Source organism: Strongylocentrotus purpuratus, unplaced genomic scaffold, assembly GCF_000002235.5.
Source record: "Strongylocentrotus purpuratus isolate Spur 01 unplaced genomic scaffold, Spur_5.0 spur5_scaffold_4, whole genome shotgun sequence".
Classification (NCBI taxonomy): domain Eukaryota; kingdom Metazoa; phylum Echinodermata; class Echinoidea; order Camarodonta; family Strongylocentrotidae; genus Strongylocentrotus; species Strongylocentrotus purpuratus.
In genome coordinates this window covers 4,312,578-4,339,138 of record NW_022145610.1, presented here as the reverse complement: position 1 = coordinate 4,339,138, position 26,561 = coordinate 4,312,578, and the positions used below count along the sequence as shown (strand labels likewise).

The following is a 26,561-nucleotide window of genomic DNA, read 5'->3' as shown; positions in this document are numbered from 1 at the left end:
ATAGAAGAACACGATCATCATACAAAGAGTAGACAATGCCAAAAAAGAAGTGAGAGATCGGGGGTACAGAAAATAAAACAAAATGATGAGCTGAAGAAGACAGGGAAAGAGAAATGTGTATTAGAAAGGAGATAAGCATGAGAAGGCAAAATATAATATTACATTTGCAAATGTCTATGGTCCAAACACAGATAGTGTATTTAGAAAATTGAATGATGTTGTAAATGAATAGGGGGAAGAGCCTTTAACTATAGGGGGCGACATGAATACAGTACAAGATCCAAAGGTTTACAGATCATACCCCAATCATGTACAATACCATCCAAGATGCTTGTCTGCAATTGATTTGTGTAGAGAAGACTTTGATTTAGTTGTCCTTTGGGCGTGTACAAAACCCATCAAAGGTATAGTTTACAAGTCGGTCAAAGGTAGCCAGAAGGAGAATTTACTATGTTCTTATATCGAATAATTTAATAATAATAATAACAACCTAGGCTTCTATAGCGCATTTCACCTTTGGAGAACAATTAATGCGCTTTAAAATATTAAAAAAAACAAAATTACACATAACTACTAATTCATGAACTAAAGAAATATCCAAATAAGGACAAGGGCAATCATTATAAACATCAATTACAGAGAAATGAAAGCAAATTATGTAAAAGTACAGTAATTTAATTAAATTTTGATGAATACAATAATGCAGTTTAAATGATTAAATGACAGAATGAATTTGAGAAGCTATATGTTGAACATTGTAACATATATAGTCATCGTAGTGACCACTCTGCTATAGGCCTGGTAGTGGAATATATGTTTCCAAGAGAGTACCTGGTTACTGGAAGTTAAAAACAACTCTACTTTAAATTTGTATGAAATGGAGAAAGAACAAAATAAGGAATGAAATTAGTGAAGTTATTGAAAATAACAAAAGTATGGATATATGTATATCATGGGAGTTGTTAAATACAGAGTAAAGCAGATATGCATTTTAATTTCTTTTGGCGTAAACAAAATAAAGATAATAGAATACATTATATACCTCATTTTAAGATTCTTTACTAATCCTGTCTTCTGATTGGTTGAAAATGCAGTCATGTTCTTAACCATGCCCGCTAATTGAAATTCATAGTCATTTTTCCCGGCTCTACCGGTTTATATCCATTTTTCATAGCACTTTTTCCATGGCTGTGAAACGTGACGTCATTTTGCTGCGATCCCCATTTTGGTTTACGTGTTACCGTATAAGTTTCTTTTGTGCGATGACCGATGCGCAATACCGTTAACGGTGTTTGAGTGCAATTCGATTTTGGTCGCTGCATTCAGGCGACGAATCTACCAGTCCCTGTTCTACTGGAGCACAGCTTGTTGGATTTCATACTGTACACAAGTTATTGTTGGTGTTAATATTCATGACTTCAAAGAGATGGAAACCTAAATGGGTGAGTCAACATTTTCCCTTTTTTCGGTATATAAAATATATATTGACTGCTTTTAATATTCGAGGCATAGTTGTTTCTATAGGGTCTCGGGAAACTCACAACCTGCTATGACCCCGCGGCGCAAGCGCCTTGGGGTCATAGCAGGTTGTGAGTTTCCCTTGACCCTATAGAAACCACTATGCCTCTCAAAGCAGTCAATATATCCTTAATACTTGGTAAAAAAAAAAAAAAAAACACCGAGAAGCTATGCTATGCTTTGGATATAGATCCAAATAATATTTTTTCAAATGATTTGTTGTTACGTTATCAGACAGAACTATGCCAAATGCAAAAAGATTTTTGTTCAAGGAATTATGATTCGAACTCGTGCCACATGGATTGCTGAAGGGAAAAAGAACTCCGAGATATTTTTTAAATTTAGACAAACGAAATTGCGAAAGGAAACATATTCAGAAGTTGGAAAAAGATGACACATTCATAGTTTTTGAACCATCTAAAATTTTGCATGAGGAAAAATTACGTTATCAGAAACGGTATCAAAGCAATTAATGACTATCCCCCAGAAGGAATTATTGATTTGTTGGATAAGCTGGAATTGCGTTCTCTGCTTCTCTTTGTGAAGGGTTCATAACTGAAGAAGAATGCTATGAAGCAGTCAAAGACTTGCCATCAGATTAAACACCTACCACAGATGGGCTACCTGCTAATTTCTATAAAGAATTTTCGGTTGATATAAATAAAAAAATTCAAAGAGAAGAGGAGTGATTGCTCTTCTCCCCCCAAAAGAGAAAAATACCTTGATTTTAAAAACGAGCACTACAAAAAAAGGATTCTTTCATTAATTAAAGATGGAGACCAAACTGTTTTTTGTTGAAAAAGCGATATATTGGTGAAAACATACGCCTTTTCATTGATATGATACATCATTGTAGACAAAATGGTTTGAAAGGCCTAGCGTTATCTATTGACTTCGAAAAAGCGTTCGATGCCATTGAATGGAATTTCTTGTTTCTGAATATGCAGAAATTTAGTTTAAAACCTTTTTTTTTTGCATAGGTGTCACTGCTCTACACCAATATTAATAGTTGTGTGATAAATAATGGGCATTTATCTCAAGCCTTTGATTTACAGAGAGGTGTAATACAAGGCTGCCCTCTGTCGCCGCGCCTATTCCTTCTCGGAGCTGAAGTTCTTGGATGGATGATTCGGCAAGATAGATTTTTTAAAAGGCATCCCGTTAAATGATGTCGAAATACGAGTCAGTCAGTATGCTGATGAAACTGTCACCTACTTTACATGCCGAAGAGTTAAAATTAAGAAGGGGGGGGTAAGCGGACACTTTTTTTTTTTTTTTGTCTCGAAATTTGAAAATTTGACATTTTTGTCGTTTTTTTTTTAATAAAAAAAAAAAAAAAAAAAAAAACTCAAACCCTGCGTACGCAGGGGAGGGGTGGGGGGGGGGGGGTTTGCACAAAAAACATACACAAAACATACACAAAAAAAACTCAAGGGGGGGTTAATCCCCCCCCCCCCCCCTCCCCCCTGCGTACGCGCCTGCTATGTGAAGATATAAAATGTCACTGGATTTCAGACAGTATTTGCTATCTTCGTGTAACTATTCCAGTGAATGTGTTTTGTTAAAGTTGAAAGAAACCGAACTGTTATTAAGGATACGGACTTCCGTAATTTGACGCTGTTTGGTAAATTTGCCGTAACTAAATCTTTGGTTGTTCCAAAATGTGTGTATTTAATTGGTATCACAGAAAATCCGCATGCTTCATTTTTTGATCGACTCCAAAAAAATATTATTTAATTTCATATGGTCTGTAGACAAAATTAAAAGAACTGTTATGAATAATACGTACGAAGAAGGTGGATTGAAAATGATAAATGCCAAATTATTTTGTAAGTCACTAAAAATTGCCTGGGTGAAAAGAGTCATGGATGTAAATAATGAAGGGAAATGTAAATTACTTTTTGACGTTCCCAAAGAAAATTGATGGAAAGAGGATTTTACGGGTCGACCTTTTTCTTTTGTTACGAAAAGGACATTTTGGTAACACGCATGGGGTCCGTCCGTTCTCGGAGTGGGGGGGGGGGGGGGGCGGGGGACCGACCTTTAAACGTCACCATCCGAAAGACGTGACTCAGTTTCGAAACTGCGTCCTCGGTTGAATCAGTTTGTAACTTCCATCGTTAGCTGAATATTACAGGCGCACGCCACTGTCATATCCTAACCAGGATATAGAATAAATGGAATTCAACACAAGTATTACGAGTCTCATAGTCTTTATTGTATCCTTTCCGCTCCGGCTTGACGAACATGTAACATGCCGTATTTGACCTCTTGACCTTGCAACATGCAATGCATTACATTATCTCTCGATCACATTGTTTACATCGATATCAATATCATGTCTAATCGAACATCATGACATCCCTCCCTTATCAGATTAAAAGACATCTTTTCCATTTTACTTCAATGAATAAACATGAACCCTGATTTCAAAACTTGTTTTAGCATGCAATAAGTTTTGAACTGTTTGTATCAATATAATACATGTATGTGACTTTTCCATTGACCAAATCGATATCCAAATATCGTTTGTTTGTTTTCATACTAATAACGACTCGTGTATTACTTGACTTCGAACTATTGAACTTGAACTTCAACCAAACAGACATTGTTTTTTGTTTTTTAAAACAATGAACTCCCAATTCAGAACTTATACATTTCTCATCATACACATCATGAAATGAATATTCAAACAACTTGACATTACAATATATGCAGTGTATGATCAACTCACTTCATTTAACTACTTGACTGACATATCAAACTGCTTTAACTATAAAGTCTCTGTTTGTTTATAATATGAGTCTTTCATAAGACGCATGCATTAGAGTTCTCAATATTCATCTCTGGGTTGGATGTTGATCAGATCTGTCATGAGACATTTTAGAGTTCTCATTATAATTAATCTTATAATGTTCTTTCTTCAGCTGCTAGTCTTTCACTTGAGCTTCAAAGTCAGCTAACAACTTGAGAGTTTGCTTTGAGATGAATCCCCACGTTTCTCTTGGCACTAGCTTGCACCCTTTTCTTCTCTCATTTTTTTTTGGTTTAAATTTCACTAATTAATCACTTTAACTCAGGGCAGCGTACAAGCATTCACCCAAAACTACTTTTTTTCTTCTTCAAATAGGGCAGCGTACAAGCATACACCCGGTTACTGAACTTTTCATTGACTATAGGGCAGCGTACAGGCATACACCCTAATGTAGTGAACATTCCATTAAATATAGGGCAGCGTACAGGCATACACCCTATGTACTTGCTAAAATAGCACTTGAACTCTTTGTGAAACATTTTAACACTCAAACATTAAAATGACTGAAAAACTTTGTTGTGTCACTTTTACTGGTTGAACACTTCGCGTCACAATACTAGATGGCTGTTTCCACGGAATCATCATTCCAACAAATAATCAGAAAATCGCTTGGGCCTCAAACGATGGCGTTTTGGTCTGCTCCAAATTGATGTCCGGGTCGGTGATGGTACGGTCTTCGGAACTCCCATCTGACGCTCAGTCCCCTCATGTTGGCTCTGATCACTAGTAGTCTCGACATCAGACTGCGGTGTTATCAATTCAGCACCAACACCATGGTAGAGTGGAACCTGGGCCTCTGTAGTCTCAGCTTCCGGCTGCAGTATTCCTATGTCAGACGGAATACCCTGTCGATGATACTTCTTCACATGTGATGTGTTCCTAGCATACATCACACCTTCTGGTGAGCAAATGGTCAGCTTGTTGCCCTCTCTGGATACAACTGTGTATGGTTGTGGTAGAAATGGTGTGTCCATTTTGCTAGACACTTCCCTCCTCACCAGAACTTCATCTCCTGGCACCACCTCAGATGGTTTGGCACCCCTCTTAGAGTCTGCATACAGTTTTGATGCACCTTTGCTCTCAGCGTCCTGGTCTCTGATCTCTTGGTCATTTAGAGATTCACTGATAACAGGTAACTTTGTCCTGATCTTCCGTCCGAAGAGTAGCTCAGCTGGGCTTTTACCTGTTGTGCTATGTGGTGTAGCTCTGTATGCTGCAACATATGACAACAGCGCCTCCTTCCAGTCTTTGCCTTCTGAATGAGCAATTCTCATTCTCTTCTCGAGGGATTGGTTCTGTCGCTCAACCTCACCATTTGCCTGAGGCCACTTAGGTGTAACCCTATGGTGGTGTACACCTGTCAGCCTCATATAGTCTGCAAAGACTTGCGAGATAAATTGAGGCCCATTGTCAGAATACAGCGTTAGTGGCAAACCATGTCTTGCAAAGATCCCTGCTAGAGCTGCCACCGTCTTCTCTGCTGTTGTAGATCGCATCACAATATATTCGTAATATCTACTGTAATAGTCAATGATCACTAGAATTGATTCACCAGATGGTAGTGGTCCCAAAAAATCTACTGCGACATCCTCCCATGGACCAGCTGGTAAGAGCGTACTTCGTATTGGCTCAGGTGGACTGGGTCTGCTTACAATCTGGCACCCATGACAAGATTTTACATAGCGTTCAACTTCCTTCTCCATGCCGGGCCACCACACTTTAGATCGGAGATTTTGCTTCGTGCCAACAATTCCCAAATGACCTTCATGAGCCAACGCTATCATCCTTGGTCTCAACTGAGTTGGTATTACAAGTCGACTCCCTCTCAGTACGCATCTCCCAATGATGCACAGCTCGTCCCTGATGGCTGAATACACCTTGTATGGACATGTATTCCAATCGCCCTTCTGGATTCTTTCCCTCAAATCTAACAACTCTGGATCTTTGTCAGATTCTTCCTCAATCTCTCTTGTCCTCATTGCCCTCGGGGTAGAGTGTGTGGCAACAAATCTAACAAATGACTCTGCTTCATCCTCCAATGTAGAGCTTCTCAGTTTATCCACATCCAGCATCCTAGATAGCGAATCCGCGATGTTCGTCTTCCCAGCTATGTACACTACTCTGTATCTGTACTGCTGAAGTCGAAGCATCCATCGTTCAATACGTGCACATGGTTTGGATCTGGGTGAGTAGATTGCTTCTAGTGGCTTATGATCCGTCAATAATTCAAACTCGTTCCAGTACAAATACGCGTGAAAGTGTTCACACGCCCATACGAGTCCCAACGCCTCCCTCTCTGTTTGTGAATACCTTTGCTCAACTGCTGTCAAAGAACGGCTTGCATAGGCTATAATTCTGTATTCACCATCTTGCTTCTGCACTAACACAGCTCCAAGTCCCACAGGACTGGCATCTGCAATAACTTGCGTGGGGGCCTTTAGATCAAAGTAACCCAAAGTATGGGCACTACTCAAACTGTCCTTCAGTGTTTGAAAAGCCTGCTTCTGTTCCATGCCAAACTCAAATTTCTGATCCTTCTTAGTCAGCCTCCGAAGAGGTTCCGCCACCGTTGCCAAGTTTGGGATGAACCTTGCACAAAAGTTCACTAGGCCCAGGAAACTTCGTACTTCACTTGCATTCTTTGGCTCACATGCGTTTGCTACAGCCTCAATCTTGGCCTTGGTGGGGTTGATGCCGTCCTTTGTCAACTTGTGTCCCATGAATACTAACTCGGACACACCAAACAGGCACTTTTCTGCATTGGCCGTTAATCCTGCATCTTTCAATCGTGTCAAGGTCTGTCGAAGCCTCTCATCATGCTCTTCCTGCGTGGCACCATGAATGATGATGTCATCAGAAATGTTTGCAACACCAGGTAGTCCTTGAAGCACTTTGTGGATCTCGTGCTGATAGATCTCAGGTGCTGCATTCACACCGAATAACAATCTCTTGTAACGGTATAGTCCGCAATGTGTTACAAACGTGGTCAACTTTCGGGATTCAGGATCTAACTCCAACTGATGATATCCCCATTTTAGATCAATTTTTGAGAACACCTTGCTTGTTGACAACTCTTGGAGTATTTCATCCACTGTCGGTATCGGATGTCTCTCCCTCACAATGGCTTCATTGACCCGCCTCATGTCAATGCATATCCGGATATCTCCATTAGGCTTGGGTACTATGACTACAGGACTAACCCACGGTGTAGGTTCTTCCACAGGCTCTATAATGTCTTGCTCGACTAGTTCCTGGATCTTCTCCTTCACTCTGTCTCTCAAACCGAATGGTGTTCTTCGAACTGGCTGGGCTACAGGTCTAATCTCGGGATCAACTTTCAGCTTGATTTGTCGATCACGCAGTATTCCAACGCCTTGGAATACTGGCTTGAATTCTTCTCTCATATCTACATATGATTTCACAGAGTTCACATCAATCCCGATCCGTAGCACACCAAGGGCTAATGCCGTTTTTCTACTCATCAGTGGTTCACCTTTCTCTGCAATGACAACAAATTCAGCTTCTACACTTCTCTCACCTGCCTTGACCACAGCTTTAAAACATCCAATGGTCTGAAGTGGCTCTACAGAAGTATACGGATAGAGCTTTTTGTTACACCTTCGGGATGAGCATGTAATTTTCTCTGTCTTCAGGAACTCCCATAATGCTCTGTCAATGATATTCGCAGTGCTTCCAGAATCTACTATGATATCAACTGGTACTCCTCCAATCACAACAGGCACCTTTTCACACTTGTCAGTATCAATAGCGAATGCATATCCTCTCTCACTATCATCACTATGGTTCTGTTCATCACCTTGCTTATTCTGACAGTGACATGTGCATTCATCCACTTGTCGCACTTTGTGACCTTGCCTTTTCTGTCCCCATTTTCCTCTAGGTTTAAAGCTTGGTCCACTTGTCTGCTCCTTCTTCCCTGAACCATCCCTGCACTTTGTGGCGAAGTGTCCCTTTTTCCCACATGTGTGGCATATCCGTCCCTTGGCTGGACATGTCGAGTCCTTATAACTGTGCCCAGTTCTCCCACAATTAAAGCATTCACGGGTTTCATTACTGACCTGACGGACCTGGGAACTAGAGCTAGGAAACTCTTCCACCGATGACAGTTTTCTGAATTGAGAATCCATGGCCTCCACGGCCTCAAGTGACGCTGCTATCGCCAAGGTTGCAGTTAGGGTGAGTGCAGTACCCTTTTCCAAAAGTTTCCTTCGCAGTCTAGATGACCGCAACCCTTGAACGACCTGATCACGAATCTGGTTCTCCAAATCATCTCTGAAAGCACAGCCTTCTGCTGCCTTCTTAAGCCGTGTCACCATCTGCGACACAGTCTCATCCGCCTGCTGAGTAATCTGTCTGAAAACATGACGCTGAAAGGTAGAATTTGACTGCACAACAAAATGCTTCTCCAAAGCGTTCACAGCCTTGTCATAATCTGCCTTGGTGCCAGTATCCTCAAGGGTCTTGAAAACTTCCCGCACAGCCGCTCCAGCCGAGTACATCATCAAGGCTCTACGTCGAGTCAACTGCGCCGGCTCTGCCCCGTCGACAAACACACCGAGGCTATCTGCGTACGCATCAAACTCCTCATACCAGCGCTGCCATCTTTCACTCACAACACTGGCGTCTCCGGTCGGATCAAACTGACCAAGTCCCTTGATATCTGCACCTCCAAACGCCATTTTCCTTCTCAAACAGATCTACAATTGTCCTATATGACTTTCATCCTCGTCGCCAATGTCATATCCTAACCAGGATATAGAATAAATGGAATTCAACACAAGTATTACGAGTCTCATAGTCTTTATTGTATCCTTTCCGCTCCGGCTTGACGAACATGTAACATGCCGTATTTGACCTCTTGACCTTGCAACATGCAATGCATTACATTATCTCTCGATCACATTGTTTACATCGATATCAATATCATGTCTAATCGAACATCATGACAGCCACAACCTCTGATAAGCGCCCCTTTTATTTTGAAATGTCCCCCTTTTCCTTCGACACGTTCCATTTTTTTCCTTTACAATAAGTATCCATTTCCCATTATCATAAGTGCCCTTTTTTATTGTTTTTTTACGGACTTTTTTTCTTATAGCCTATGGTGCTTTAATATGCCTGTGTCATGAGGAAACAGCGAAGCAGCCATTATATATCAGGTAATGGGTTGGTTGAGAGGGGGTAATGTTGAATCTTGCAAAAGGATATTAGTGCTATAGGCTGGGATCTGAACCCTCAACCCCTTTATTGGTCCTGTGGTAGTAGGATTAACTCCTTTCATATTAATGGATTCACCTTAGGCATGTTCTCATCAGCTCAAGATTGCCCCAAAAACGCTATTTTAACTATCCCGATCACAACTTACCCAGCTAATTTGCTTCTTTATCAGCCCACAGTTGCAATTAGCGGGATATTTTGGGCTAGTTTGCAAAATATCCCGCTATTTGTCCAGTGCGTCTTCACCAGCCCGAAGACGCACACTATGCACAAACGCTGAGCAAAATATCTTGAGCCAATTTCTGGAGCTTGAGTTTCGTGGTCGAGTCTCTAGCTGATGAAGACCAGTTGTAACTTGGGGCTTATTTACCAAATCAGAAATATTGGGCTATTTGGCAATCTGGACCTGATGAAGACATACCATTTGTGATATTTCTGGTAATGATTTCTAGGAATCGAAAGACAAGTGAACCACTTCAAAACATTTTGATGACAGAGTTTATTTAAAACTTTACAGATTTTATTTGCTTAATAAATAGGAAAAGGGAAGAAACATGTAAAATTTACCTCTGCCATTAATATGAGGCTTGTTCAAGTTCAAGTTCAAGTTTTATTTAATTAATATGAGGCTTGTAATACTGTATAAATGTTCAAGTCACTTTCAAGTTTTCAGTTTTGTTTTATGTCTTGTCTTATGTAGATAATGGGAAGAAAGAAAGTGAATGCACTGATATAATTTATACAAGAGATGATTTTATTACGATGCTCATGATGTTTTATTATCATTTATGTATTTTGATTTTAAAAAGTCAGTTTAGAATGTCGTCAGCTGTGATTGATACTAGTAAGTGTTGGTCCCAGTACCCGTGGAAATCCACAGAAATTCCATGTCCCCTTTGCCCGAACTCTGCTTTTCCAAACCACATTCTACCCAGATACTATCCGACTGTGGAACTCCTTACCATCTGCTGTCGTCGATTGCACCTCTTTGGAACTTTTCAAGCAGAAGGTGCAACACATCAAGCTCCGTTGAGCTTCAGACTGTTTTTTAGCTGCACATAGAATTCTTGTAGAACCTTTTTACTTGCACTGTACACTCGGCACTTGACAAACACAAGGTACGATAATACGCCAACGGCGGACTGTACTATACTGGAAGAAGAAGAAGTGCCCCTTTACAGGTACGAGAAGTGCTCCTGTTCACCTCTGATAATTGTCCTATTCAAATAGTGCCCCTTGTCCTTTGTAAGAAGTGCCCCTTCCCCTCTAAATAACTACCCCACTATTAAACTCGGATAAGCGCACGTTATATTTCCACATGTGCCTCTTGCATTTCTAATAAGTACCCCTTGCTTAATGATAAGTGCCCTCATTAAAAAGAGCCCCTTCCTCTTCTCATAAATACCCCTTTCATCTATGGTAAATGACCCATTTCAGGTACGAGAAGTTACTCTTTTTCACTTCAGATAAATGCCCCCTTCACCTCCGATAATTGCCCCTATTCAAATCTGAGAGATACTAGTTTTACTTTGACAAGTGCCCCTTTCCCTCATGATAAGTGTTCTTTTCATCTCTGATGACTGTCCCTTTGTCACTCTTATTACTGCCCCATTTTTGTTTTGGCACTTGCCCCATTGTATTTTCTAATAATTGTTCTTTTTCCTTCTGATAAGTGCCCCTTCCCCCTTCTCATAATTACCCTTTTTCAACTCCGATAAGTGCCCCGTTTATTTTGAATTGTGCCTTTTTTTCCTTTTAATTTTCCTTCTCATAAAAGCCCCCTTTCACCTCCGATAAATGCCCCTATTAAAATCTGATCGGTGCCCATTTTTATATCTGGTCAGTGACCCGTTTCAAGTGCGATAAGTGTCTCCCTTTTGTGTGTAATTTTACGCATTGCGACCTCACGAATCTTATAATTTTTCAGATCATCACACCAAACTGCAAAGTAAGATGCTTAAGGAGTCCATAGGCCAAAGGGGGCTACCGGGCTACCATGCATCCCCCTTCTATGTTCCTACTTCTTGGGTGACATTTTGTTCGTTGGGATCCATTTCATCAGAAAAAAGATGTTCCCAAGGGGAAAAAATCATTTAGACGTTGTTTTTTGCCCCTTATTTCAAGATATGTAAAAATGTCAGTTGTTCGTGTTTTGCACACTTTCTTAGGGTCTGTGAATTATGTGCTTGCATTTTACCCTGCTTCTCAGCAGATACAAATCTCCACCAAATGAATATACTAATAGTGCTTATGGCAGAAAACAGTGTTCACGGGGATATTGATCTCGGTGAAATGGTTTGATTACGCCGAATAAAATGTCAAGGCTCTGATAGCAAGCATTCTACGACACAGCATAAGACTCTCTCTCTCTCTCCCCCTCTAGTCTCTCTATCCCTCTCATCACCCGTTTCGAACTTCCCTCCTCATCGACTGCACAGATCCAACGTTAAATAACGTACAGGGGGTCTTGCATAAAAGATGCGATTAAACGCAACTATAACAAACGCAGCTTCTAAATACCTAATTCTGATTGGCAGAAAATCCAGTTGCGTTAAACGCAACTCTTAAGAAAGAGGGCAAAGTACGCTCATCAGTCATCAGATATTAAATTCAAAATGTACAGACAAGGTAAGAACCATCATTGTATCACTATACGGGCATAGTCCCTGTTGTTTGTTATTGTGTTTAAAAAAAATATCTCATACGTACTTGATCACATTCGAGATTTTTCTCACCAATTGCTTAGATTTAAAACCTCACTAGAGCTTGAATCGGACCAGATATGTAGTAAAACGACAAATCAAATTATCAAATCAAGTTATAACTTCTCCTAATAACCAGTATATAAAGTACTGTACATAAACGGAAGACTAACAAATGTATTTTTTCTACAATCACATGTCTACAAAATATTAGCTCCGTCTACATTATAGGGAAATGAACATCGCATTTGCTGTATAAAAAAGGTCGAGCAAATAGGATCCTTGGGCAGTCGTGATTTAGGGCAAGCTTTAATGAAAATCTAACACCGTTATAACCCTGCGTTATTTCGGCAAGTTTCCCTTAGTGCAAAAAAGCTCGGTTCACTTTGCATACACTTTCATCATAAGAAAGTGAAATGTTTTAATGTATACGTCCAATATACAAATGGAAAACCTTGCACAATAATACATAAATTTGGCACAAAACATAAAACACCATAGAGATCCTAAAGGATAACTACTACGCAGCACGCCACCAGCGGGCATAGATGTATGAATATCAAGGGTATGAAATGTATTCTACTTCTGTGGTACGATTTAGTACCTCTCAACCTTAAACATTCAAATAATTCCAAAAAAATAGAATCAATAAAGTGAAATTAAGATAGCAAAAATAATAGATTGCAAAAAGAAGATCACTGCACTAAAAACAAACTCTTCGATAAGAAAAAAAATATTAATTTCACTTTCACTCTGCCGCACCCATATCAATGTCACGTGATCAAAGAAAACTCGTTAAATATTTTCCTAGTCCGCCCTCTCTCGGAATTAAATGGGCAAGACACGAGTAAACAAAATAAATGAATAAAATTCACTTTTATTCTGACAATCATTATCCTCCTCCTCCTCCTCACCATCATCGTCACCATCATCATCACCATCATCATCACCATCATCGTCACCATCATCGTCATCATCACAATTATCACCATCACCATAATCGTCACCATCATCATCACCATCATCGTCACCTTCATCGTCACCATCATCATCAATACAATCCTCTCATTTCTTCATCTGCCTTTACCAAAGTTCATTCTTTGTGTAACTCCTCAAAACTCCGTAAGTTATAGACGCATTCCCAGCATCGTGCATTTTATTTATCTTCAAACAATTAAAACAAAATATTAGAAAGAAAATTCGAAGAAATTATAGGGTGCAATGTTTGAATTTCCGAATTTCTTTACAAACCCTTCCCATTCTAGAACAGTCATATTCACAACTTCTATTATACGTAAATATTCACCCAGAAATATAAACTTTCACACAAATATTCGACTTCTGAAAATAAAAAGTATTCGTGGAAAATTGACATTCACTTCACAAATATTTATTGAAATGGATGGAACATGGAATACATTTCTGAGCAATAACAGCTGGCAAGAAACACACAATCACAATGTAACAGAATAAAATTAAATTCCCAAATTAAAAACCAGACATGTAATCAGAAGCAATTGGCAGAATAGTCTACATTGTAAAACCACCGTACACCATATATAATCTTCCAGTGAAACGATTTTTCGAAGAATTGGCAGTTATATCATGGAAATCTGAATAAAAACTTCTCCCTTTTTTGTTTGAATTAAGGTTCTAAAAAACGACAGGTATCTTAGTGCATTGAAGCATTTTAGGCAAATTAAAAGCAGGATCGGCCTAAAATCGTTGACAATCGCACTTCCATCACTGCGAATTTGAGCCGATTTAGCTAGCGTTTTCTCCCCCAAGGTAACTTTATATTGACTGAAAATTAGATTTTAATCATCATATGACAATCCCGGATGACAAATCAGATCCTCGATCGTTAAGATTTTAAAAGTTAAAATGTTCGTATCAAATGCTAGTGTACATTCTTTCAAAATCATATCGCAGTCAGGTGGCATGGTGTGCGGTGGTTTTATGGCAGCACCCGGGCACGAGCTCAAACGGAAATGTTCGCTTCACCATAATAGAATTAGCAGTGCAGTTTTTGAAGATGACTATGGGGAAAAGACAGAGAGGCCCCCGCCCTCGCCCCCCCCCCCCCCGCCCCCGCCCCCCCCCCCAAAAAAAAAAAAAAAAAAAACGATTGCATCACAAATGCAGCAACAAAAACAAGGAGAAACACAGATACATATATAAGGGAAGACCATATCAATTTTCAAAGCATCAAGGCAATTTTATATTCATGGGCTTAGGACCATTCTTTGAACATAGAATATTTCACAAGGAGAGTTGCAGCAAAAGTATTTACAGCATGCCTGTGAAGGAAGTAGAATACATAGTCGACTTTGTATCAATAGTACTAGAAGCATTGGCAGTAGTAGGTGGAGGAAGAGGAGAGGAATAATAGACGTAGTAGTAGTAGTACATGTAGTTAAAATAGCAGTAGTAATGGTACATGTATATCAGAAATAGTGAAGAACTCATGAAAGAACTAATGGCTGATGTCAAATATTAACAGGCCTATATTAAAGATAACGTTGAGTTCTGGCCATGTGATTGCAATTTGAATGAATCTGTCTGGATGCGAGTGTAAAGGGTTAAGACTTTGGAATCATCAAAATGATAAGAAATGGACTCAGTCTCACTGGACACAGAAATATAGGACTACATAAATATGTTGCATGAAAGTTTGGTCCAAATACTTCAGCTGTTTTCTGTCACGTTTCAAATATAAGGGCATTTGAAAAACAATCCTTTTCAAGGAGCATTTCTTTCTACGATATTCTTCAACACGAATACAAATAAATTACTGAAGAAAATCAAAGGGGCCCAATATTTTCATCTTTCCCAAAACTCAACCTTGTCTCTATAATAGTCGTTAAAAGTCGTTCAGATCAAGGGACCGAATGTTTCAATGCACGTTGTCAAAGGTCATTAAAAGCTATCAAAAATAAATACAGAAGTGGGTTTATTTTTCATTTAACAATAAAATCTCATAAAAGAACCATGTACTTGTACATTGTATCTCATGCTAAATCACGGCATGTCAAAATACACACAGATAATTTGAAATGAAGCTCAAACCACGCTCAAATCAACTGTATGAATTTTTTACTTCAACATTCCTGCAAATAATATCTCATTGATCAATTATCAATGGATATAATTATTTTACGTGTATAAAGATTTTCACGAATATCATTACAATCAAGCAGAAAATCACACACATAGATTAGAATGAACTAAACGCTAATGAATTCTAGAGATCGCAAGCAGCATAGAAAAGCAGATCTCGTTATCGCACACCTAAAAACTTTAGTCCAATTTTTAAATTGAAAAGTAAACATACATTCGCACAATAACATCAGATATTAAGTTCAAAATGTACAGACAAGGTAAGAACCATCATTGTATCACTATACGGGCATAGTCCCTGTTGTTTGTTATTGTGTTTTAAAAAAATATCTCATACGTACTTGATCACATTCGAGATTTTTCTCACCAATTGCTTAGATTTAAAACCTCACTAGAGCTTGAATCGGACCAGATATGTAGTAAAACGACAAATCAAATTATGGTTATAACTTCTCCTAATGACCAGTATATAAAGTACTGTACATAAACGGAAGACTAACAAATGTATTTTTTCTACAATCACAAGTCTACAAAATATTAGCTCCGTCTACATTATAGGGAAATGAACATCGCATTTGCTGTGTAAAAAAGGTCGAGCAAATAGGATCCTTGGGCAGTCGTGATTTAGGGCAAGTTTTTGTGAAAATCTAACACCGTTATAACCCTGCATTATTTCGGCAAATTTCCCTTTGTGCTAAAAGTTCGGTTCACTTTGCATACACTTTCACCATAAGAAAGTGAAATGTTTTAATGTATACGTTCAATATACAAATGGAAAACCTTGCACAATAATACATAAATTTGGCACAAAACATAAAACACCATAGAGATCCTAAAGGATAACTACTACGCAGCACGCCACCAGCGGGCATATATGTATGAATATCAAGGGTACGAAATGTATTTTAATTCTGTGGTACGATTTAGTATCTCTCAACCGTGAACATTCAAATAAATAGTTTTAATTAGAACCAATAAAATAAAATAAATCATTAGTTACAGCATTAATCGATTGCAGAAAGAAAAATCACTGCACTAAAAACAAACTCTTCGATAAGAAAAAAAAAATTCATTCATATCGCATCTTAAATAAAGTTCTCTCTTTGTTTATATACAAATATACAAATATCATAAAGTATTGAATTTCTTAAATATTTCAGACTGAAAAAATGTTATGTAGATTGTTTTGAAAGCCAAATTCTTAGTCTCATGGATAGACAATATCAAATTACCATGATGTTATGAAAGAAGATTGTCTTTATAATATTGAAAACAAATGAATTTAAAAATGTAAGCAACTAAGAAACAGCCATGAATCACATTGCTTCTATGCTTCAAATGTATGTCATTACACACACAATTTACAATCATACTGCAATTTTTAGACGAAAAATCTTGGGAACTTCATTAAAAATGCGTTATTCCCTGCGCTAAGCAAACCTGTGACGGCAATGGTCCCTTACGCCATTTATTATTAGCATTATTTGTAATATTCATTTTGCGATCACGTTTTGTACGAGGACGGCATTATTACATGTAGCGTCCAAGACCGCACAAGTGGTCACCACATGACGCCTCATGTCGCCGTTTCGGTTGCCGTTTTGCAAGGAGTGGGATTTAATGTGCACCTTCGGGATTTATTTCTAATTGAGGAACATAAGCTTTAAATGTTTCACCCTTTTCTATGGCATTTGCAGTCGATTGGAAGTGCATTCGGCACATTCTAAACTTTTGACAATCATCTTTAACATTGCCGAGAAGGAAATGAAAAGGGTTTTTAAATTGTTTTAAAGGGAGAATGCAGAATTATAAAGGAAGGTTAATGACTTGAAAAGCAAGGTTTGCCCAAACGAGAAATTTGGAAGACAGGATCCGAAAAAGTAAACACTGAGCTCCCGAAAATGGATTTTCGTTCGGATTGTCAGATAATGCGGCAACCATTGAATGTGTATAACCCGTTACAACTTACAATTGCTTCACTTTCAGTATTAAAATCCTCTCGACGATTCGTTAATCACCTTGGGCTTGGAGGAGACGACTTGTCTGTAAGGAGTCCAATCATATGCATCAAGTCTACAACTTCTTGTCCAGGTTCTTGCAAGTTGGCTGGAAGGACATTGCGGTAGGCTCGTCTTGCGTCTTCCAGACTGTCCCCTTTCTCCCGATCTAATTTCATCATGACTTCTAGAGGGTTAGAGATGTGGAGATAGGCCGACTTTGCTGTGCCCATGACCAGTCCATGGGCCTTTCGCCACTTCCACTCGCTTTTTAGAGTGGCCCATTTCTCCGCGGCTCCTTCTAGACGTTGCGTTTTGCCAGTCGCCGTGTACTTCTCGATCAGGGTTTCCATGTCCTCGACGTGGCGTGGGAAGATGTGTGGTTTGATGAGCGACTTTGGAAGCACACGCTGGAAGATGTAGGACTCGAACTTGAACGCTGTCTGTCCCGCGAGCATGGCCCACATCTCCCGCTCACGCGTTCGGTTGTCGTCCTCTGGAAAACTGTCCTCTAAGATCATGTTTTCACTGCTAGTACTACTGATGCTATGCGATTTACTCCGTAGCCTTTGGTTTCGCTGTGGCTCCGATGGTCCAGGGCTGGTTGGGGACCTAGGATGATTTCGTATGTGCCTTACGTCGGTAGAGCTCCTGGGACGGGTGTCATGATGACTGTGACCGTTGCTACTGCTAGGTACAGGCGATTTGGATTTTGACTGCGGTGGAATTATTAAGGTATGTTCTTCTGAACCCACAGTCTGCTGCTTTGGTACCGTGTCTTCACCAACGCGAGATGATACAGCATTCTCAGGGGAAGACGGCTGAATCGCTTCCATTATGTTTATACAAATCAAGGTAAAAATCGGATGAATTTTCTGGACGGAAGAAATTGTCCGTGTAGCTAGCTGGCTAGAAATTCGCAATGGTGAAATCTCCGAGTTTACAATGGTATATTATCTTTGGAGGAAAACTGGTTTGGTATTGTAACTATGTAGCAGTTTATGTCACAAGACAAAAATAAATCTGTCACCATTCGGTAACTAGTCATGATGAATGTGTCCTTCAATTACTATCGACGGCAAAGATGTTCTGACCGAACCAGTCCTTGCTGTCCTTGCATGGACGACGAACTTCCTTATTTACTACTGATTGCGCACGAGACTCGAACAGCAAATATAGCACTCCTTTTACAACTGTTGTCTCCAAATAGCACTGCTGAAACACACCTTCTCGTTATCTTATCTCATTGGGCAATAATCTAACCCATTTCGTTATGGCTAACGTACACAAAGTGATCCCAAACTGTATTCCGTCACAAGCAGTAATGGCGCGAAAGTTATTAAGCGCGTTTTGTGTATACATGTACATGTGTGCGGCCCGGCGAGCCGGCTCGTTTATGACAACTTGTGGTGATCTTTTGTCAATCGATATGACCTGTTGTCTATTGTAGGTTGGACCTTTGCGGGATGGCGAGTAGCCTGCGAGGATCACATTGTGGAACAGTAATTTATGATTCGATTATTGATTGGGCAATAGGCTCAGCCATGGATGTGCACCACCAGGGTTGGTGTGTGGTAGAAGGATCGATTAGATCAGAGGGATCTCCTTTGTTCGCTTCCCTGATGTGTCTGGATGCATGGAGAAAATGATAAACATACATTAATAAACAAAACGTCAGGTTAAAATAATTCAAGAACGACTTCATACCCTTTCGAGTTAACTTTACAATTTAAGGATCGGTCGTACATGGCCAATAAACAACAAAAAAGGATCAAACAATACATCAAATAAAAACACTATCATCGTACCACAAAAGGGACTGCAAGACATCGATCATAACATAACAAAGAAAGTATTTCACTCTGACCTACATCTTCAGACACAACAGTCATAATGTGATACATGTATTTACAGGTGCATGTATATCCATCGGGACGACTGTGAATTACTCTTTTTTCGTGGTTCAGTGACTTCCCACACATTTTGAAAATGCCTTCAAATTAAAGTGAGACACGGGTGCCCCACTCTATTGCGAAAGGTAGGCACGAGATCATTAGGCGATGTCAGACAGAGGCCAATTATCTAGATAATTCGTAGCCTTTCTGTCACCTGTCACCTACGTACTAAGTGAATTATCTAGATAGCTATTATCTAGATAATTCAAGATGGATCGGGAAAATTGTGTCTGACACCACCTATTGTGTGGTCAGAAAAAACAATATACTTGTTGGTGCATTAGGTACTTTGTACATTCAACCCAGTAAAAGCACGGTCATCGCAGACCACCCCCCCTTTTTTTTGGGAGGGGGGGGGGGTTGAATGATTTATTTATAAAAACGAGCGCGGCGAAAAAAAATCCAAACTACTTCTTGTTAACCAATCTGAGGGTTACACACGGATTAATAGATGGAATGGCAAAACAGTGACGTCATAACCCATATCTATTTCCAAATAGCTTACGTGTTAACGTTCTTGACCTATAATATATGAATTAGATAAAGGGGCTACGCTAAAATCTGAACTTTGTCCCTAGTACATGCACATATATTTATTACAGCCGCCGTGAGGTACATGTAGGAATGGCGTGTAACTGACCGAGTTGTTGCCTCGTGCCGCGATTTTCAACCTTTTTTTTAGTCACGTCATTCATTTAAGAAATACAATTTCGCATCGTTCCTATCCCAAATTCATTCACAGAAGATTCATTTTGCATCAACTTGGCACTCGTCAAGTGCCATGAACACATTCGTATCTAAATTTGCGAGTGTACGAAGCGAGTAAAAAAATGACACTTTAACTTTTAATTTAAATTATTATCAGCACACAAATTGAAAGGGGAAATGGGTTCCTCCTCCGAAAGAAATCTACGAGAGCAGGAGGGTCTCTGTGACATTTCATATTCCAGGATCAATATCGTTTCTGACGGGAAAAGAAAACCTGCCCTCCATTTTTGACAAATCTGGACCCATCCCTGCATAGTAATCAAATTATGGGAGCTCACTCATACTGAACATTTACAAGTACATGAATATAACCGCTCACACAGCGAAATCAATATAATCAAATTGATTAATATATGCTCCTCTCACAAATATTTAATGCACAGTGGAGATAGGCACGTAAACGTGCTGGTGAATAACATGGTGATCAATTCAGACACGACAACTCGGCCATGGACGTCATCGTCACGACCTCATGAAAGGAAGACGGTAGGGGTATTGTTGTACCGGATCGGTGAATTTAAAAACATAAACATCGCGTGAGGCCGAGTTCAAAGTCAGAGCTATTATATTCTTAACAAAGAATCAAGCACTGTTCTACTACGATTCAAAACACGTCTCTGTTTCCCCCTTCTTTGTATGAAGTAAACAATCTGTTAGATATTAGAATATGTTCGGGGGATGGCTTATGAGGGTTTCGTTCTGTATATCACTGTAACATTCACGTCATGGCAATCAGGACTATTTCAATGGCTGACGATTTCAATTTTCCTTCACCACTTTTCAGTTTTCACATCACATGTATGCGCATATACCCGTGGGTGTTATACTAGTGGGGGTCGGGGCTGGTGATTGGATGGGGGCGTCATTCCCATCAGCCCCCCCCCCCCCAATTATTTTATACTCATATTCTACACCGCTGAGCAATGGCCCTGGGGATGATGAGTGGATAGTAGATCCCAAATCCCAACATCAAAATCACCCTGTCTGTTCATTGAGGCTATTTGATGATACTATGTTGTCAGGGACTACGTCACCAATAAGGCATCGAGGTTCATCCTTCATACAGCATGTACATTAATCTGTGTCACCGTGCTTTGCAATGTCCGATGCTCCATATGTATGTAAAGTCATGCACACCCAGCATGAATATTTCACACGTTGCTAGTGTAAAATCCGGTCGCTCACGGAAGTAGACCTAATATTTGTCTCTCGTTTTTTGTTTTAAGTAGTGCACTGTAAACAATAATAGACAGAAAGAAGAGAGATATCAGGGAGGTGCCCTGGAGAGACACACAAGCAGTCACACACATGATACAAAGAGCTGGGATAAAGCTGGGCATATTTTGTACAAGACAATTTACTACATGCATTAGTTGTGCGATTCTTATACGGCATTTTCAATTTTGGATTGATATAAAAAGACACTTTGCGAAGGAATAGACTTTCTCATTTCTCCGAAGTTCAAAGCGGGGACACACGCTCAGGGTCAAATCACATGTCATCCATGACGTCATTAGCGTCGTAGAAGTACCTTTCAACCATGGATGTAAACGAGGATGTGAGAGTCTTCTACGGTAAGGCCTTCAAAAAAGATGTTGTATTGCCATTTAGGTCCCAAAACATGGGTCGGTCGGAAATCTTTTTCAAAAATAGTCATTCTTTGGGCTGATATTTATCAGTTTTGAATGCTTTAATACATTTTTTTTCCCTAAAAACGGTAAAAAAAGAAAGAAAACAAATTTAAAAAGCCGACCGTATATTTCAAGATTTTTTTGTTTATTGGGGGGGGGGGGGGTTAGTCGCAAAGGACAATACAACATCTTCCTTTTTTGCCTAATCCTTTGCTTGCAATATTTAGAAACGGGAAATTGTGAGCAACGAGACGTCCGAATAAGATTTTTTTTTTTTTTTTAATGGGTTGATAAAAGTCAAGATTTTCCACTTGCAAAATCCCAACATTACTTAATTCATATGTGGATTAAGATGTTTCAAGATTACATGTAGTTTGTTTCATAAAATCAAACTTATCGCTGTAATCACTCATCACGAACTTGAGAACACAAGACGATGTCAATATTTACATGAACAAATATTATCGGCTTTATCTTTTGAAGTCTCTTTATCTCTTCAATATATTTCGAAGGATTTTTTACCAGTCATATTCTTTCCAGGTTGGGTAAGAAATTTCGAGATTAACATGTTTACCTTTTATCAGCTATGTCAATACTTTTTTTCATACACTGTTATCTCAGAATCCGTTTGAAGTTCAATTTTCATTAAAAGGTAACACAAAGATTTACGCTTTACATCAAAGGTCACCAATGATACTCTTTATTCAAAACAACTGATGTAATGATTATCTCGTATTACTATTACATAACATTTGTAGTTGCATGCATATGCATATATTGTAAGCACGGCAATACAAAATAAAAGGCACATATCAACAGAAAATGTTCATGAATAGGCTGGGACTACATAAATTTCTGTGACTGGTATGGTTCTCCGGCATAATGCCCTGGCAACTACTAGTACTACAGTAGTACTGCTCCAGGCTCTGTTTTGTCAGATATATAGGATTTATGATACGATTGCAGAATGGGTTTAAGGTTAGGGTTACATCTAGGTACAGTATCTAGGGTTGAAGTAAATCATGCGATCAATGCAGGATATTGACAAGGTCAAGGAGTAATTGTTGCCCGTGCATGATTAATAGAACTAGTGATGTAACCAACACAGTGTGCTTCAACTACATGTACATGTACATGTACATGTATTTATACGTATAAAAGGAATAATCTTATTGAATTAAACTAGTGAACTAGTGAGCATGCAGACACATTCATAACTTGTGACAGTTCTAATACCTGGGAATTGTTTGGTCAGCTTGGTTTTAAAAGACACAAATTTTCTCACAGAATCAAAATGTACTTTGCAGGGCAAACGTTCCTTATATTTGAATCCTTGTCATCAGTCGCTCACCATATAGTAAATGTAGAGTTTATAGTGTTGTCAGTTAATAATACAAAGTACATCACAACTTCACACTCATCAGACTCATTGCAAGATAAAAACATCTATCTAGTTACTTCTGATAGGAACAAAGATACAACATACTGTACATTTACATGCTCATTGAGCATTGTATTTTTTTGTTATAAAAAACAAGTAAAAAAAAAAACTTTAAAAAGAAAAAGAAAAAAATAAAAGTTCATAATGGATCAAGGAATGTCAAGAATGGAGGGTTCACACATGTACATGTACACACTTGAAATCCCCCCATGATCCCAACAAATTACCCCTCCCCCCTCCCATGATCCCAACAAATTACCCCCCCCCCCCCCCCCCATGATTCCAACAAATTACCCCCCCCCCCTATGCAATTTGTTTAAATAATCATATACATTTATAATCACATATATATATATATATATAAAGTTCAAGTCTTGTTTGACCTAGTAAATTCTTACCTTTGCTAATGTACATTTTTTGTTTATCTTTATACTTGACTTAATGACTTTGCAATATGGGTCATTCCATCGGGTTGGGTCTTTTCAGCATTTTCATGTGTTTGAATGTTTAGAAGCTATTTACTCAAATTTAAATGGAGTTTTAGAAAAATAAAAGTATGTTATATTGAAGAGTAATGTAGTACATAATAAATAAACATGAAAACAGAAACTTGTTCTTCATATTTTTTTTTTTGTGAGAGTTTTACTACCGATGTCTCAGCGATTTTGAGGGTGAAAGTTGTGACATGAAAACATGTCATTTTCATGAACTTATTTCTGGAAAAAAATTCATCATAATGCAATGTTTCCTACTTAAAACATGTCACCTTTAATACCCCTACTATGTTTGAGAAGCTCAAGTGAAATGTGCAAAAAATTGGAAAGTTATTTCATATTGAAAAAACACAATACCGACGTTACCAACAATGTCCTAGGCACTTTTTTCGTAACGGCGGTAATTCTAGCATTTTACACAAATTTAGCAAGATATTTTCTCAGAAAGTTTCATCTTATTAGGAAGGTACAACCCCTCATGAACATATGTAGAAAGAATGACGATTAAATCGGTTGGTAAATATAAGAAAACAATTAATTTACCGCGAAAATTGGGCGCGATGTCCTTCGTAATTTGGTAACGTCGGTGTGAAAATACGGTGTTTGAGATATAAACCAGCCCGCTAGCTTCAGTTTTCGGTGTTCAAATGACCTGCTAGTTATTCACGAATGCGCAGAACATGTTTTTTGCCGGACTGCGACGACCTACCCCTACACTGCAACCACAAACGTGAGAATGTCCATATAACGTCGGGCAGCCATTTTCGCCCGTCAGCGCCCAAATTGGTAGGTAATTTGTTTTTAAAGTTATTTTTATGGCCTGAATTATTATCATAGACAATGAAATTCCATTTTGTTTAAATGTAATTTTGTTTAAAATTGTGTTATTTATAGCTTAAAACGGTTTCAAAACCATCACGTGTGAGTGAATATTTTACTGTTGTCCCACATACTGATATATGTGTTATAACGAAACATGCAAAATCAATGCCGGACTTTTCCCCTTAAAAAGCTAATTTCTTAGACAGAAATTGAATTTTGTTATAAGAATCCCGTAAATAATGATATTCATGATGTTCCTACACCTCAGATTTTTTCTGACAAGTGTTAAATTAATTAATATTATTTATATGGTGCAATTAATTGTCATTGAACAATGATGGCTAAGCCTAACGAAAAACACAAGTTATTGAACATTGTTTCCTTCAAGTTAGGAAGTTCAATCTGAGACCCGAAATACCAACATTTTGGGCAAAAAAAGGGGTTGGGGTTGAGATAGAGAAGAATAGGCTAAAGGGGGAGGGCACCCCCCCCCCCCGATTCAATTAATATTGGATACATAATAATGTAATGAGCCTTTTTTTTTTTAATATAATTTTTTTTTTTTTTTAATTTTTTTTTATAAATTAAATAATCATTGATCTGGCTCCCCCTTCCCCCTCATCCAAAGGTTGATGTGAGGGATAAGGGGTTTCAACACCTTCCCTCCCCCTCCAAATAATGATAAATAACAAATATAATTTTTTAACAAAAATTTATAATTCAACACAAATATTAAACTTAAAAGAAAAATTAAAATGAACAACCAATAATAATACCTACTTTTATTTTGGCATGCAACGAGCCAAAAGTGAGGATGGTGCCTCCCTATCCATCTTGCAATCCTCTGTCTAGTTGTTCCATCCTTAATTCTTAAAATTTGATTTTACAACAGATCTAGATAGAAGTACTTGATAATTGCAAACACAACACACGTTTGAAATGAAAAATCACAGAAACAATTAACAGTTTTGTTTTATTTTTATCTCATTTAATATTCTTTACTCATTGGTTTTTATTTATTTCTTTTCATGCATATTTATTAGATTGCTGCATCCATTTCATTCATGGCTCCTCTACCTCCCTTGAGGATTCAGCTCCGGCAGAGAGAGATCAAGAGAGCAGGCAAAATGACCAGTCATCGAAACCTTCCTGGAAAACAAAGATCCTTCCAATCTAATCACTATTTTGAAGAAGATATAAAGTTGATCATTGATATATACCTCTTTTATGAATACTGTTTTTTAATTTACTGATCAAGGGATGAAATATATTTCAGATGACATTTGATGTAGTCTGTCATTTTTCAATGAGTATAAGAGGACAGTTACTCTAATATCATACGGATGTTACTCGGACATGATGTCCGTGTAACATTGGTAACTGGAGGTGTTGAGGTGAATATAGACCATAAATCTTGCAGCTTTCCTTTCAATTGTGTTATCATCTCATTAAATATGTTTCATGCATCAATTAATTAGCACATTTCTTGGAATGTAGCCAAGATTTTCTATGCAAGAGAAAAGATTACCCTTTAGAAAAAAAACATGATCTGAAAATTGCTAGTTCCTCATTTGTTTCATGTTTATAAATTGATATAATGTTGCTGTGTTCAAGTTTTAAGTATTCTAAACTATTGCTCCCATCATCTAAATGTTTTCCACACACAAAAAAGTGGATTACAGACTGTGACAAAGTTTCAGATCAGAAAATAAATGAGCAAGTAAGAAAAAGATGTCCTTGTAACGTTGGTTTTTTGGTGTGTCTGTTTTTTCATTTTAAATGAAAGTGTGCGAAGGAATACACACAATTCCAGTGGAATCTATTGAAGAATGGGTGTTAAAAACAGGATATAACAATATAAAAATTATTCAACAACTCTGAATTTTGAACCTTCATGTCACAATTTATGACCCAACCCGATGGAATGACCCATATATCAAATCTATTATAAGATAGAGATATGACCATTTATATTTATATGCAAGATTAGTAGACCATTAAGTTTTTGTTGTTGGTTTTTTACCATGTTATTAATCTTGCTGAAATGTATTATTCTAAAA

At 38.4% G+C, this 26,561-nt stretch overlaps 2 protein-coding genes and 1 long non-coding RNA gene across 4 annotated transcripts in view; 1 reads left to right on the top strand and 2 right to left on the bottom strand.

Moving 5' to 3' along the window:
- Positions 1-4,914: 4,914 nt before the first annotated feature.
- On the bottom strand, positions 4,915-9,033 carry LOC115929272 (uncharacterized protein K02A2.6-like). The gene has a single exon (XM_030997964.1). It carries the CDS (start codon positions 9,031-9,033, stop codon positions 4,915-4,917), a length of 4,119 nt encoding a protein of 1,372 aa, XP_030853824.1.
- A 6,319-nt stretch (positions 9,034-15,352) lies between these two features.
- The window catches only part of LOC100890372, a 31,018-nt gene continuing 19,809 nt past the window's right edge, over positions 15,353-26,561 (bottom strand). For both annotated transcript variants that reach the window (XM_030997098.1, XM_030997097.1), the window contains one exon: positions 15,353-19,018. In XM_030997098.1, coding sequence (XP_030852958.1) covers positions 17,408-18,226 — 819 coding nt within the window. In that variant the 5' untranslated portion in view covers positions 18,227-19,018 and the 3' untranslated portion in view covers positions 15,353-17,407. The remainder of the gene's footprint in view (positions 19,019-26,561) is intronic.
- LOC115929034 lies at positions 24,331-26,438 on the top strand. The gene is made up of 2 exons (XR_004066306.1): positions 24,331-24,465; positions 25,545-26,438. It is a non-coding gene; the product is annotated as an uncharacterized LOC115929034 (long non-coding RNA).